At 48.4% G+C, this 14646-nt stretch overlaps 1 protein-coding gene across 2 annotated transcripts; it reads left to right on the forward strand.

The window, feature by feature from the left end:
* HPSE (heparanase) lies at nt 1-14306 on the forward strand. 2 transcript variants are annotated; one of them, XM_049815480.1, is made up of 12 exons: nt 1-211; nt 1972-2117; nt 3504-3629; nt 4019-4192; nt 4656-4827; nt 5450-5497; nt 7525-7618; nt 8236-8342; nt 9296-9410; nt 11315-11433; nt 11578-11724; nt 12441-14306. In XM_049815480.1, exons 1-12 carry the CDS (start codon nt 15-17, stop codon nt 12598-12600), a joined length of 1605 nt encoding a protein of 534 aa, XP_049671437.1. In that variant the 5' UTR covers nt 1-14; the 3' UTR covers nt 12601-14306. The 2 variants fall into 2 exon arrangements, with proteins under 2 accessions (XP_049671437.1, XP_049671438.1); XM_049815481.1 differs by lacking the exon at nt 5450-5497.
* The last annotated feature ends 340 nt before the right edge of the window (nt 14307-14646 follow it).

Consider the following 14646-nt stretch of genomic DNA (forward strand, 5'->3'; position numbering starts at 1 on the left):
GCCGGGAGCCGAGGATGCCGCCGCCGCCGCCGCCGCCGCTGCTGCTGCTGCCGCTGCTGCTGCTACTGCCGCCGCTAGCGGAGGGGCGGCGGGCGGCGATGCTGCGGATGGGCCTGCGGGGCAGCCCCCGCGGGGAGGTGAGCCCGGCTTTCCTCTCCCTCACCCTGGACGCCAGCCTGGCCCGGGACCCGCGCTACGTCGCCTTGCTCAGGTGAGCCGCCTTCCTCCCCTTTTAGGCAAAGGAAAAAGGGCCCGCGGGGGTTGGGGTGGGCGGCAGAAGGGTCCCCCGGAGCGGCGGGGAGAGTTCCCCGGCGGGCAGACAGGTCCGCAGCCGCGGGGAAGGGGGGGAGTCCGGGCACCCCGGCGGGGAGTCGGCAAAGGCGCTGCTGCCCGGCGTGCTCCGGAGGGCAGGGCAGGGGAGCGAGCTAGGGGGGGAACGGGGAGACCCCATCCCTGGAGCTGGGGCCCGGGGAGGCTGCTGGATTGCCTCTGCTTCGGGATTCGCCGATTTCATCCCCCCGGGGCAGCAAGGCGGTACCTGCCGTGGGTGCGAGCGGCGCCGTTTCGCTGGCGCTGGGGGAGTGAGCGGCAGGGCTGGGTGGATGGAGGGAAGGCGCAGCTCGGGCGGTGCTCCCTGGAAGCAGCACGGGGATAAATCTGGGAGAGGAGCTGCTCTGCGAGCAGAAAAAAAAAGAGAAGGAAACTGCCGAGCAGAGGGGGTTACTTGAGGCGGGGCTGGGGGCTGCTAGCCCTGCTGCTCCACGAGGTAAAGAAATCATCAGAGTCCTCGAGCAGCTTTGCAGACATTTGCCAGAGTGCTGTCAACATAAAGTCAACTAAACGCTGAGGAAGGTCTGTTACCATCAAAGGTGAATCGAGAGATCCTAAAAATGAAGCCTTTTTTCCACCTTGGGTAACACTGAACAACTCTGGGCTGCCAGGTGATGGTGTTCCCTGCCTGTTCTTTCGGCTCTGAACTCTCTCTTGCCTTTTCTTCCCTGCTTTTTCTCTCTTTTTTTTTTTTTTTTTTTTTTTTTTTTTAACTCTGTTCCTTTTGATTCTACCTTTTTTGGAAGCTATCTTAGTTATTTCCTTTTCATCTGTCTGATCCCGTTTTTCAGCCCCGTGGTATTTCTCCAGTCCTGATTTCCCTCCTCCCACCACTTTCATCTTTTTCTCCTCACCAAGGTGAGGAGAAAGGTGACACTAACTTTATTGGAAAGTGCTTAGGTCTCCAGCTTCCAGCCCCTAACACACACCTTGGGGTTCAGTCTGGGGCCGGCCCCACCAGCACAAGGAGTGGGAAGTACTTGGTAGCCTCTAATCTGCTGTGTGTCACCACTGAGCAGATAGTGCTTCTGCGCCCAGCATCCTCCGATGCCTTGCGGTTTCCCTCAGCAAAGGCCGGGTGTCGATGTTGCACATCCTGCACATGGTGTGCGCAAGTTGCAGAGGCAGAGCTTATGTTATTTTATAAACCTGCTTTGCTAAAGCTAACGCTTGTCCCAGCGTGGGCTCTTAATCTCAAATGGGTACAAAAGCAATCGCTTTGGCTGTCATTGATGGAAATTGGGGCTGATGGTGTAAAGTTCCTTCTCACAGGACGGGTATATTAGTTGTGTATGAACAAAACCAAAAAAAATCTAGGGGAGAAGGGTGCTTAGGACAAAAAAATACATGTTTTGAAGTATTGCCTTACTTTGCCCCCAGGATTTGACTCCCTGTCCACGAGAGTGTTCCCTGGGGCACATCTCCCCCTCGCTGCCTTGCTGTTGCTCTCCTGGCCCACTGGGCTGGCAGCGTCCCTGTTGCACGGTGCGGAGGGCTGGGGCACAGATCCAGTGAGGCGACAGGAGTGCCCTGAGGCTATTGGGTAGCCCCAGGTCACCTAATGCAGCACATCCCTCCGAGCAATTGCCATAGTCTGCATGAGTGTAACGTTTCTTCTGTTTCTTGACATCTCTTCCTCAGCAATCCCAAACTGCGTGCCCTGGCGACGGCCCTGTCCCCAGGCTTCCTGAGGTTTGGCGGCACCGAGACAGATTTTCTCATCTTTGATCCCAACAAGGATTCAACTTTGGAAGAAAAATTTCTCTGGGAACTTCAGGCCCAGCAAGGTAAAAGGGGTATCAATGTGTTAGGCTCAAAACTATCCTGGGTTTAGGAGGTGGCTTTAATGCAGGCTGGGGATGCCACAAGGGCATGGTGGCAGCACTGGGGGTCTTCCACAGGGTCAGCATTGCTCTCCTCCACGGAGAAGAGATCTGTAGACCTTCAGCACAGTGTGGGGAGGAGCTGTGCCAGCCATGAGAAAGGGAGGAAAGGCACGGGGAACCTCAAGTCCACCCCAATACCTGCTGGGACTCTCCCTTTGCTGCCTTGTGCTCCTCACAGCAGCCTCAGGAGCTCCCCTGCTGCCTGGGAGGCAGTCAAGGTCAGCTCAAAAGTTGTGGTTTCATTATGAAAATTAAGTAAGAGATGAAAGAAATAATGTGATGAGAACAGAGTGTCTGTTTTCTTTATCTTGGCCAAAGCCAGAGCTAGGCTGGGGGCACAGCCTTGCCCTCCTCTTGCTTCGACGTGGTAAGTGCAAACCCACCGGACCACTGCTAACTGCTCGAGCTTGGTCCTGGTGCATGAGGTTTCCCACTGCATTAAAGTCCATTTCTTCCTTTAACTCAGCAAAAGCACATAAACCCTTCTAGAGGTGTTTCAGATGAAAAAAATCCCGTCTGTTCCTGTGGTACATAGCACAATGGTGCAACTGTACATCACTGTACAACTGGTGATACTCAGTTTTGAAGTCAAGTGGTACTTTTCCCCCTGTACCGCTTTGCTGAGCAGCCTCTTCGTCTCTGGGTAACTGCGACTCTGGCTCATGCCTTCATGTCTGGTTATGGCTTGTTCCTGGTTTGCACGCTGAGAAAAAACATGAGCTTTGAAGAAAAAGTGTCTTATAACTCCTGCCAGCATTGCTGTTGGAGCCACGTGGGGCAGTCAGAGCTTTTCCCTGCATGAGATGGGCAGCGTGGGAAGCATTGCCCCGTATCTGCCCACAGCAAGGCAGGCCAGGAACCCTGCCGAACCGCTGCATGCCGGGGTGGCTTATCTGCTCCTCGGGTATTGCAGCCTGTGCTTTGTCAGCTCGCTAGAACGAGGGTTTCCGGATGGTGCTTCAGCTAAAATAGTTTATTGGGGTGTGACCACCATGATATCAGCCTCCAGAAGCACAGCTCTGTCTTCCCCCACCCCCCTAATCTCCATCACCTTAAATTGGGAAATATACGTTATATATATAATATATATATTTATGCATTACGCCAGCCCTCTTTTTCTATGTGGTTAATATTGCAAAAGTAGGGGTGCATTTCACAGAAGTGCATGACAGGCTCTCAGCCTGGCACCAAGCAGTTGTGCTTCCTCCTGAGGGATGCAGCCCTTTGTATGCTGGACCCTGACTGTGAAGACGAGGACTTAATTGCTATCAACCTTCTGCCCTACAGAGGCTTGTGGCTCAAGGCCTGCATTTGCTGCTGTTGAGAAGCTGCTGCTGGCCCAGTGGCCCAGCCAGGAGAAGCTGATTCTTGCAGAGCATAACTGGAAAAAGCACAAAAACACCACCATTACAAGTAAGAGTTTGATGGATTTTTCTGCTAGCGTTTATAACCAGGGGGCTGCAGATCTCTGCCCTGCGGTAAAAGGGTCGTAGGCTGTTAGGAGCTGTAACCACTGAAAAAGAAACATTTCACCCACTTAGAAAAATATTCAAAGAAATCTTTTTCTACTGTCTACCGCCTCATATTTAGTAGTATTCAGCTGCTGCAGGAGTTGGGAGGATATCAACACCTTGCAGGATGGTGTGTAGTAAGGTCTCGACTCTTTAGTCTGGCTGGGAGAGCTTGGCACTTCTGCAGCACCAGGCTAAATAAATACAGGCAGTAAAGATTGTCGCTTGGCCAGAGCACAACTACCGTGCTGTAACCTTGAGGTAAACATCCTCCCTTTCTGCTCCGTGCAGGAAATACACTGGATATTCTCTACAGCTTCGCAAAATGCTCAGGGTTTCACCTGATCTTTGGGCTCAATGCCTTGCTGCGGAAAGATGGCTTGCAGTGGGACAGCTCAAATGCCCGGGCGCTGCTGGACTACTGCGCCTCGCAGAGGTACAACATCTCCTGGGAGCTCGGGAATGGTAAGTGTGAAGCCTGCTTGTGGGCCAGGCCAGCGGTCACCTGGAAAGGTACTTATGGGCTGGTAATTTTGCATGTTTTGGATGATGGCCCATAAAGGCAAGGTGATGTTTTATTGGAAAACTTAAAGGTCTTAATCTGCAAGGAGGGATTTCACAGAAGGTCCAACAAACGAGCTAATTGAGATGATATTGCCGCTCCTACTGTGGCTCTGAGATGAGGTGAACAATGCCTCACAAGATGCAGGACGTCACCTATGGGGACTGGCTGGGACAGAGTGCTGGAGAGCAGCAGGCTGCATCACCCAGGCTTTCAATTTCATGCTCGTCGCCTTCAAATATCTCACCTGTACTGTGCCAGATCATGTGAAGCCACAGGGGGCTGGTACTCCCCAAGAGGAATGAGCTGCCCTATTTTGTGCCCCAAAACCAGAGCAGGATGCTGATGCGCGTGTGTCTTCCCCAGAGCCCAATAGCTTCAGGAAGAAATCTGGCATCTACATCGACGGCTTCCAGCTGGGGCAAGATTTTATTCACTTACGCCAGCTTCTGAGTAACTATACGCTCTACCGGAATGCGAAGCTCTATGGTCCCGATGTCGGGCAGCCCCGAAAGCACACGCAGAGACTGCTGAGAAGGTAGGGCTGTGGGGCCCTGGCAGCACCACCTGGGGTGGACAGGTGTGGATAGCGGTGGCTCGTCTGCCCCCAGATGGAGGGGGCATGAGGAGGCATCTGGGCAGAGTTTTAAGGATTTTCTGCTCCAAATCAATAGTAAGGATGTACAAATGGATACATCCAGTCTATTTAAGAATTAATTTCCTGCTTTTTTCCTTAAATTAGAAACATGGGATTTTTTTTTTCCCTTGACTGGGGATGACTGAAATCTTACCTGCATGCAGGACCTCAAGGCTTAAATACTCAGCCAGTTGAAACGAAGATGCTAGAATTACTTCAGTGATCCATACACCTTTCAACTGAGCACTGTCTCTAGTACTCTGTTAACAAGGGCTTTTCACACTAGAGATCTCCACGTCTTACACAAGCGTTAATTGGTCCTCCCAGCAGCTTGCTGCGGCAGCCAGGCTGCCCAAAGCCCATTTAAAAGCCATTGCAAGTGTGGCCCCAAAGCGGTTCACCATCGCTACCAAAAGATGGGGGGAGAGGGGAGGGCTGTGCATGGCAGCTCACTCATGGGGACCACAACCCTTCACCGGTACCGCTAATCCCCTGCTCTCCACCACATCCCCTCTGGTTGCAGCTTCCTGAAATCGGGAGGGAAGGTGATTGACTCTGTCACGTGGCACCAGTAAGTACTGCTCAGATACCATCGTCACTCTGCTTATCGTCTGTTTGCTTTACAAAATGTCAATTTTAACATCTCAACAGGAAGTAAGGGGTGAAATACCCCTTTCGGCAGTTCCTCAGGTGCCTCTGCAAAATCCTCTACTCGCAATAAAAGAGGAATTGAGGGAGCATGTTACAGAAATGCAGAAGGTTTCCAAAGAGGCTACTTGGTGCAGAGACCCAAAAGCAGTGGCAGGGGTTTGTAACGTAGGTATAGTAGTGGGGATTGCAATGTGTGCAAGACCGTCATTTTGCTTGCTAAATATGTGTGCTGAGAAAAACAGAAGTGGGATGGCACGGCAGCTTTATTTCTCAAAAGAGCACGAGGGGATAGGTCACGACTCTTCCCCGCACGAGGAGAGTTTCTGCAGCAGTTGAGCCTTTTTGCATACGCTGTGTTTCAACATGTACCAAAAGCTAGTAAGATCTGAGCAGCAGTCCAGGTTGTCTCAAAGCCCCAAGTTGCCAAACATTGCAAATAAAATGCACTTTCCTATGGGAAGAAGAAGGTGTCATATAAAAGGGAAAGAAGGTACCTCAGACTTACTCAGCAGAGATGCCTCTGCTGAACTTCTGCAAGAGCAGAAGGTTTTTAACCTAAGGTATTAAATAACCCATTGGTGGCTGGCCTTTGAAACGGAGTCAGTACCCCTGACATTGGTGCTCTCCTTGGCTTTAGAAAGGCTGAATCTGCTTGAGTGAAAGCTTCGCTCCCTAAAAGCAAATTCAGAGAGTCACAGATGACCTGCTGGCAAATGCACCCAACTCCTTGTAAAAAATGCAGCAGAAGCCTTGTTAGCTGATGTGTTACATGCTGCCTTTTTTCTCTATTTATCTCTGTTTGATAAAAACTAAAAGCCCTGCAGGTCTGGCTGACCCTTACTCATTGAGAAGTGCTAGCAGCTTCTCCTGCTCTCTTATGTTTGCTCTCCAAGTCAATTCAGACTGTGCATGGGTAATTCACCCTCAGATCCCACTCGCAATGCAAAAAGCACCATCACAGTCCCATCTCTTCGCTCTTGTGCTGTGGGTTAGGGATGCAGTTTTAAAGTGCTCAGGTGGGCAGTGGGCTAAGTTGGGCCCAGGGCACCTGCCATGAACTCCACATATTTGAAAGTGATTTCCATGTGAAGGTGGTTTTCCTTCTGGAGTCAAATGCAGCACGGTGACATGCAGCAGTCAGGTAACAGCAGGAAAAGATGCACAAACTTATATATGTATACATATATGACTTATCTATGTATTTTGAGCTGCTGGCAAGGCACAAAACATGTCCTCTCCCCTTCCTGGGCTGTTCTTGCCCTGTGGCTGCCTTTGCTTTAAATGGGCGTGTGTTATTTTCTTTACTAATTTAGGATTATCAGGTTTTAGCTTCCTCTTGTGGCTGGAAGACTTCAGCGACTTCTGTTAGGACTGAGTGATAGCGTGATGAAATGGAAAAAACACAGGGAGCCCAAGTTCATGTTCTTTGTTCAGACAAACCAGACTGAAAAGCTCTTCTGCTCATGGTGGAGGGCAACCTTTATCCCACCGGGATGCCTCCATCCAATTAACCTCCAGATAGCCAAAATATTCCAACAGCGGGACAGAAGCTAGGATCTGATATTTTTAATATATAGCTTGATACAGTAAAGCAAGTAATCACATAGGAGTGTCAGACTCCTGAGCAAGAGAAAATTTCCAGAAGCTGGCTCTTATTCAGTGATGTTTTCCTCGTTCTAAATGAGTAGATGCAAAAAACCCTACTACCTCTGTTGATCAAAATTTCTGTGATATCCTGCCTCCATTGAGGTAATTATACCTGATAGTCCCTTAAATACAAACAACATACCTACACATTTGGAAAACAAAAAAAGAAAAAGAACTGGACAGAAAAGTAGTGCTGTGGATAAACGTATCAAGCAACTGGGTACTTTTGTTGGTGTTTTGTACCAGTGGTGGTATTTTGGCTTAATTTTGGCTGTGGCATTTTTTTTTTTCCATTTCCAGTTACTATGTGAATGGACGAAGTGCAACAAGGGAGGATTTCTTGAGCCCTGAAGTGCTGGACACCTTTGCCACAGCTGTACGCAAAGTCCTGGAGGTGCCTTGTTCTATTCAATCATTCCCGTGTTCAGTTTCCAGGGGTTTAGCAGAGAATCTGGAATAAAGTACAATTTCTCACTAGCAATAAACAGGGATCCTCAAAGCTTGGGTGCTGCTATCATTGTAAATTAGAAAAGAAATTTAACAATACTAATAATAAATGAGTTCCAGTAGTTTGCCATGCAACAAGCATGGTGCCAGATACATCACAAACCTACAACATTCTCATTTATCGATGTAGTCATTACCCAGGGATGTAATTTATGGTCATACCCTCCACCCCAATTTCTTTGTATTTTGAGATCCAGAGAACAGCGTAACTTAGAGTACACCGCTACTCAGCATGAGAATACTTAGAGGACCTGGCTTTTAGTGGTGTTTGCCTTGTTCTACATGCATAGATGTGATTTTTTGGAGGGGGGGATATAAATCTGCTTCTAGTCCTTTTGATCAAATTTTCTGTGACATCCCGGCTCAGTTGGTGTTATCCCTTAAACGCAAACGTCATGCATAGGCATTTGGCTAAAGCACAAAACTTTGATTGCCCATTATTTCAGTAGTCAAAAAAACTTAACTGGTGCCTCTTTCTCTTCTTCCCTATGCCACACCGGCCAGATTGTTGGTGGGACCGTGCCCAACAAGAAGGTCTGGCTGGGAGAGACAAGCTCTGCCTACGGAGGGGGAGCTCCCAGGCTGTCCAACACTTATGTTGCTGGCTTTATGTGAGTACCTTGTCACAGGTGTGGGGAAATTACACATTTTACTAGCTGAAGGGAGTTGCATACATGCCCCTGGGAGAGGCAGCTCCCTCAGGCTTCCTGGGGAGCGCAGGGAATGGGTGGGTTGAGGACCACAACCTTCCCACCGCTCCCTGTGTGCTTCCCCCATGCCTGAGGTTCAGTGTAGGCCCAGGTAATAGCAGATTCCTGTGGGAAATGGGCGATGAGAAGCATGAGAAGATTGTATTTCTGCCCTCGAATCTGCAACGCTAACTCTGCCCTTTTGTGTGGATGGAAAGTCATTTATGAGATGGGTGTCTTTTTCCAAAGTCATCCTTCGACCACCATGAAATAACTACCCAAAGGGAAATTTAGTCACGAAAATAGTTTTCCCCAAGGACTCCCGTTGTAGCATTTTGTCAAAATAAAAGAATTCAGGCTTTTCTTAGCACTGTTATCAGTTTGTAGATTCAGGGAGATAAAATTTGCATGGGAATGTGTGGTTCGTGTTTTGAAAATTAACGAAAAACATGGTTGCAATGTATTTTTTTTCACTCCTATAAGGCACGATGATCCTTTTCATTAGGGCCTGGTGGGTCAGCAACTCAAAGCCTGGTAATAGCAGGCACCCTTGTCACTGGTGTGATGATTTCTCTCAGCCTTCAGGCTCTTGGCCAGTTCAGGAGCATCTGCTGCTGCTCCTGATTTCCACCACCTGCAAGCGGGGGAATGGAGCAACTGCTCCCACCAGCTTGGACCTCCAGAGGTGGTCTGAAATTATTTTTTAAGGTGGTCAGTGCAAGACTCAAATTGAAATTAGTTGTGTGATTTTAAGGAAGTCAGCTTCATGCCCTAATTCTTGCTTTCCTACTTCCTTAGCTAGTTGGAGAGGGGCAACAGTGTACAGCTGAGGTTGGTGATTTCACCTGCATGTTGTTTGCCTCATTTTTTGGCAGGTGGTTGGACAAACTCGGGCTTTCAGCCAGGCAGGGGATTGATGTGGTGATGAGACAGGTTTTCTTCGGGGCAGGGACCTATCACCTGGTGGATGCCAACTTTGAGCCTTTGCCGGTATGTATGCAACCCCACAAACACCATCTGAACGCTGCATGTATTTCTGCACAGGCAACACTGGATGTGGAGATACAAGTCAGCCATTTTAACAGTGCCTTTTTTTTTTGTAGGTTGGTCACAATTATCCTTGTACCTAAAGTTAGCTCATGTTTTATTATGGGTTCATGTATTATATATGCACAGATACAAGGTATTTACTGCAACTGCAGGGATGCAGCTAGTCTTCATCACAGCAGAGATTGATTTCTGGGACATGATGCTCTGATTTGTATGCAGACACTTCTGGAGTTCACAAGGCTTTTCTGGATGGACTGTTTTGTTTTGAGTACTCCTCAGCTGAGTGATGAGTAGGTTTAAAACAGAAGTGATACACGGTATTATAATAAATTATATCCCCAGTGAAAACTAAACCAACATGAAGTCAAGACTCAAGCATTTCTTAGGTTATGAGCATATTTAGCCTTCAGTAGTGACTGAAGGATAATTAACTGAAAACATGCATTTAGTATAGTTGGATTTAGGAAATCCAACTATAGGAATGTTATTTCCTATTTTATAGGAAATAACATTCTGCTGTGATGAAACATCAGTATTTGAACTATACATTGTTCCTTCATGTACAGCGTGTTTCTTTGTGCCAGTAGCACTTACCTTGGGGTGAGAGGATAGCTTCTTTCTTCTTAGCTTTACTCTCATTTTTCTGCTTCCAAGTTGTGATTTTCACAAGCTCATAGAGACCATCTGAGAGGAAACCCAGTATACAGGGGTTTTCTGTCCTGCCTTTTCAGCTGGTCCCTATGCCAGGGACTGCATTGTCAGGCTTGTTGCTTTGGGCTTTTTATTCCCTCATTTAAAATAGATACAATTTGGACTGAAAGGATGTGCTTTGTTCCTCACCTACAGGCAGTACAGATGCTAATCAAGATAATAATGCTTTAGAGGGAGGGAAATCCAGACCCAGGTCCATCAGTTTTAGTTAGCATGGAAATGAAGAAGCACAGCAGTGTCAGAGGACTGCACCTCCTTGCAGAGGGGCTGAGCATGCAGGCTGATAGGAAAAGTCACTTCCCCAGGCTCATGGTGAGTCAGGAGAGAAACGCAACAGTTTTCCTTCTAGGAAAACCTCAAAGACAGACAGACAGATGAGTTGGGGGAAGCTCTCTGAAACCTGTCAGCTGGAGCACGTCCTTCCCTGGGGCTGCGCTCAAAGAAGTAATGCTGTAAAATGCAGCCTGCCTGCAGCCTCCTTGTCCCAAAACACATCTGCACAGACCACGCGCTCTCTTTGGTACGGGCACGGACTTCAGAGAAGAAAAGTAGCTGTCAAGATGTAAGAAAAAGCAGACCTGGAAAAATGAGTCTGCGCTGGGCATCACCTTGCTCTCGGGCATTGTTGTGGGGTGTAAGAGGGTTTACTCATGACTGGCATTCCGAAATTAATCTTGAGACCTGTTCAAAAGCACAATGCTAGTGAAAGGCATAAAAGTTGTCACGGGCTTCTTCCCAGCATTGCGCCTGTGGATTGGGCACAGGCCTTCCTGCAGGAAGGGGAACTCATCCCCTGCGTGTTCAGCCCTGAGGTGCTCTGTACCCTGCAGAAGGGCTTTCCAAAAGGCAGTCTCTCCCCCACAGAAAGAGCTCTGAGATTTGCATGTGAGGGGGAAAATGACTGTAAGGTACCTTGCAAACACAGCTGCTCTGCAGCCTGGAGGCAGGGTTTTCTCTTTAGCGATGCTGTTTGTGGGAATTTATAAATAGATAGGGTGAAAAACTTGGTAAAGCAAAAAATTATGGGGGGGGGGAAACCCCTGAAATTACTGGCAAAATGAACGTTATGTTAAACACCGTGTGGAGTACCTGGCATGTACACAAGTGCTTACGCTTGTTTTTGTACCTCCCAGGACTACTGGCTCTCGCTGCTCTATAAGAAGCTGGTAGGTACCAAGGTGCTGCAGGTCAGCCTGGCAGGAGCCGACGAGAGGAAGCTCCGTGTCTACCTCCACTGCACGAACACACTCCAGTAAGGCTCCGGAAAGGGAGATATATCCCAGAAACTGAGCCCATGGCCACCCCCAGGCCAGCAAAAGCAATCTGGGACACGCATTGTTTCTGTGAAACCTGTTTCTCTCCTGATCCCAACCATCATCTTCTCTTGCCTTGGCAGCCCAAAGTACAGAGAAGGAGACGTGACGCTGTTTGCCTTAAACCTCTACAACATTACCCAACATTTGCAGCTACCAAATTACTTATTGAGTAAGCACGTGGATCAGTACCTCTTACTGCCTCATGGAAAAGAGAATATACTTTCCAGGTAAGCATGCAATTCCTACTGTCTCTGTAGAAAGGATTGTGAGTAGGGTTAGATAGCCTCTACAACCTCACCTTGTTCAATTTGCAAGGCAAGGGGGAAGAGGTTACCATTCAGTCATTTGGGTTTTTTTCAGAAAGGTCTGATTTCTGTTAAATCAGGTCTCCTAAAATCTAAAGCTGAAAGCTTGCTAAGGTACAAGGACACTTGTCTGATGTTAATTGGGAAGCATTTTCCTAGCAGGCTTCAAGGCTCCGGACCAGCTACTAAAGTCCTTTTTCTTTTGCACAAGCACAGCTATATTGCTTTCCCAAGTGCTGGCTCCTGATCTACAGCAACGTGTTCAGGCTTTGTATGGTTTCTTTCATTGTTACCGCTAATGCATCAGCATGGGAAGAATCTGCTCTGTGGGCATAGAAGATATCTTAATATTTGCAGGAGGAAAACCAATCAAAATTGTTACTTTTCAAAGCCTCTTCTGCTGTTAACCTCGCTAGAAGAGTAAGAAATGTACTTTTCAACTTGCTTGTGCTGGTACTCTAAAGGAGTCCTTGCAGAGGGAGTGCAGCAGATGCTGTGTGTGTGTGCACACACAAACCCTGAAGGGAAGTTTAGTTTGGCTTTGGGCTGAGTTTATGTTTACACTCAGGTCCAGAGCTGTTTGTGCTTGACGGCAAACAGAGCACAGCTGCTCAAACAGTCTCTCTGTCCCTCTCCAGGTCTATTGAGCTGAATGGCCATGTGCTACGGATGGTGGATAACAAAATGCTGCCAGAGCTTACTGAAAAACCCCTTGGTCCTGGCAGTGTACTCGGCCTTCCAGCCTTCTCTTACAGCTTTTATGTTATCAAAAATGCCAAAGCTATTGCTTGCATTTAAATGGTCAATACACACGCACAGGATAAATGTACTTGGCTAGTAGGAAATTTAATGCTAGAAATTCACGTTTCTACCACAAGTTTTAATTCTGGCAAGGGATGCAAATGTGGCGGCACTGGTACAGCCTTGTGGGCTGGGGAAGACATGAGATCCTGCTGGGTAATTTGTACATGACAGATGCTCGTTAAGCTCCTGGGAGAATTATCCAGGTAGGGCAAACCCAGGCAGGGGCTGGTTTTGCTCTCGGTCCAGCCTGGGTTGCTGCGCTCGAGCACAAGGCAGCTCTGTGCATGGCATAGAGAAAAGCATCAGCTTCTCACGCTGCACTTGAAGTTCTGCCAGCTGGGAGCTGCAAACTCCTCTGTCCCTCTCATTTCTGCAAGCATAGCTCTTAAAGCAGTTCCTTCAAAAGCTTGCCTTCAGAGAGGATGAGCAGGGCGTTTTATTTTAGCTGTACAGCTGTGATTTTACTGCATCATGCGGAGAAGCCCGAGGAGGGGTTGTGGTTGCTGAGGGCATTTCGGTGTGGAAAGCGGGGACACACAAAGCAAACTGAGGTCAGGGCGCCTGCAGGGGAAAACACCTTGCTGAGAACCCAGGTCCTCCATGGGATTTGGGGCAGCACCGCACGTTTTTCCCAAGCTAGGAGAGTTCAGTCGCAAGATGGAGCTGCAGCCACGTGCTTTCCAAAGGCAAGTTTTTGACGCAGGAAATGCAGGCTGTTCCTGCAGGGTGGTCTGCCTCTGCCCTCACACATTTCATCCCCAGGAGGGAAGGAGAGGAGGCCACCAGCACCGTGGTCAGTAGGCTGCACGGACAGGGCTCACGACTCCTCAACCTTCACCACCCTGCAGGTGGGTTCAGCTGGAAAGGGACTTCCCTGAACCTATAGCTGCAGGTGGAGCTCTGCTTTACACTCCCTAACTCGCTCAGGTCCCTTCTGTCCTCCAGGAAACGGGAGAGTAAAGAGACTGAGCAAACCACCCACCCCTCGACCACCAGAAGGACATCAGGGCCCTTAGAGCACCCTGGGGACAAACCTGCCAGGCCAGGCTGACATCCCTCCTGCTGGGGAAACAGCCATTTTGGCCAGAAATCTGTGTTGGTGGTGGCTTTTCTCCCAGCCATGTCGTCCCCGTGCGGGCCCTGCTGCACGCAGATCGGTCTGCCGCTGGCACACAGGCTGCCAGTCTGCAGCGTAGCAAAATGCCTCAGAGAATACCTGTGGTCTCCCACACATGTTTATTTGCATCGCCTTACGATATTTTGAGCACAGCAGGGGAATACGTCACCACCACACCACTCTATTTCCCTTTTTAAGCTTTAAAAGGATGCTACCAGCTACATGGGGTTTCAACACAGGGCGGGGGGGGGGGGGGGCGACACACGACACGGACACCTTTTTTAATGAGAAGACTTTAAAAAACAGATGTACTTTTGAAGCTGTGATGGAAAACTGCACAATAAAAAGGTTATATTTAAGTTCAGTGTGTCAAGGGAGTGTTTGCATCCAGAGCGCAGAGCATAAAATGGAGTGGAAAGTCTTACATACAGTCAACATAAAGTTAATAATATATGTTACAACTAAGACATGAAAGTTATTGTTTGCCTGGTAGCTTCTTTTTAGAACTTTTCTAACAGTTTTGTTTATTCCAATGCTTGTGACTTTTGTATTTGAAGATTTTAATTAAAGTGATTTATACCAGCTTTTGGCAATCCTCCTTTTTTTCTTTTTAAGACTCGTACATTTCTTTTGGTCATATATCATCTGTGCTTTTTATGATTTTCAATAAGAGTACTCAAGTAAATAAAAATTAAAGAAATCATAGCCAGGTTGGTGTGTTTCAGCAGTAGCTGATGACCACTTCAGAAGCCCTCCACCCCACTGACTCAGACACAATACGTGGGCTGATGATTGGCATGCAGGAACTACTAGGAGGGGTACAGGGATGTCTGGACGTGCAAATGACAGTTGCCCTGGCTTCGCCTCCCAGCCACGTCTCCTTCTCGGAGCACAAGGTCTGGTTCTTCATATGGTGGGGTGGT

The sequence above is a fragment of the Accipiter gentilis genome, chromosome 12 (assembly GCF_929443795.1).
Source record: "Accipiter gentilis chromosome 12, bAccGen1.1, whole genome shotgun sequence".
In the NCBI taxonomy this organism is placed as follows: Eukaryota; Metazoa; Chordata; class Aves; order Accipitriformes; family Accipitridae; genus Astur; species Astur gentilis.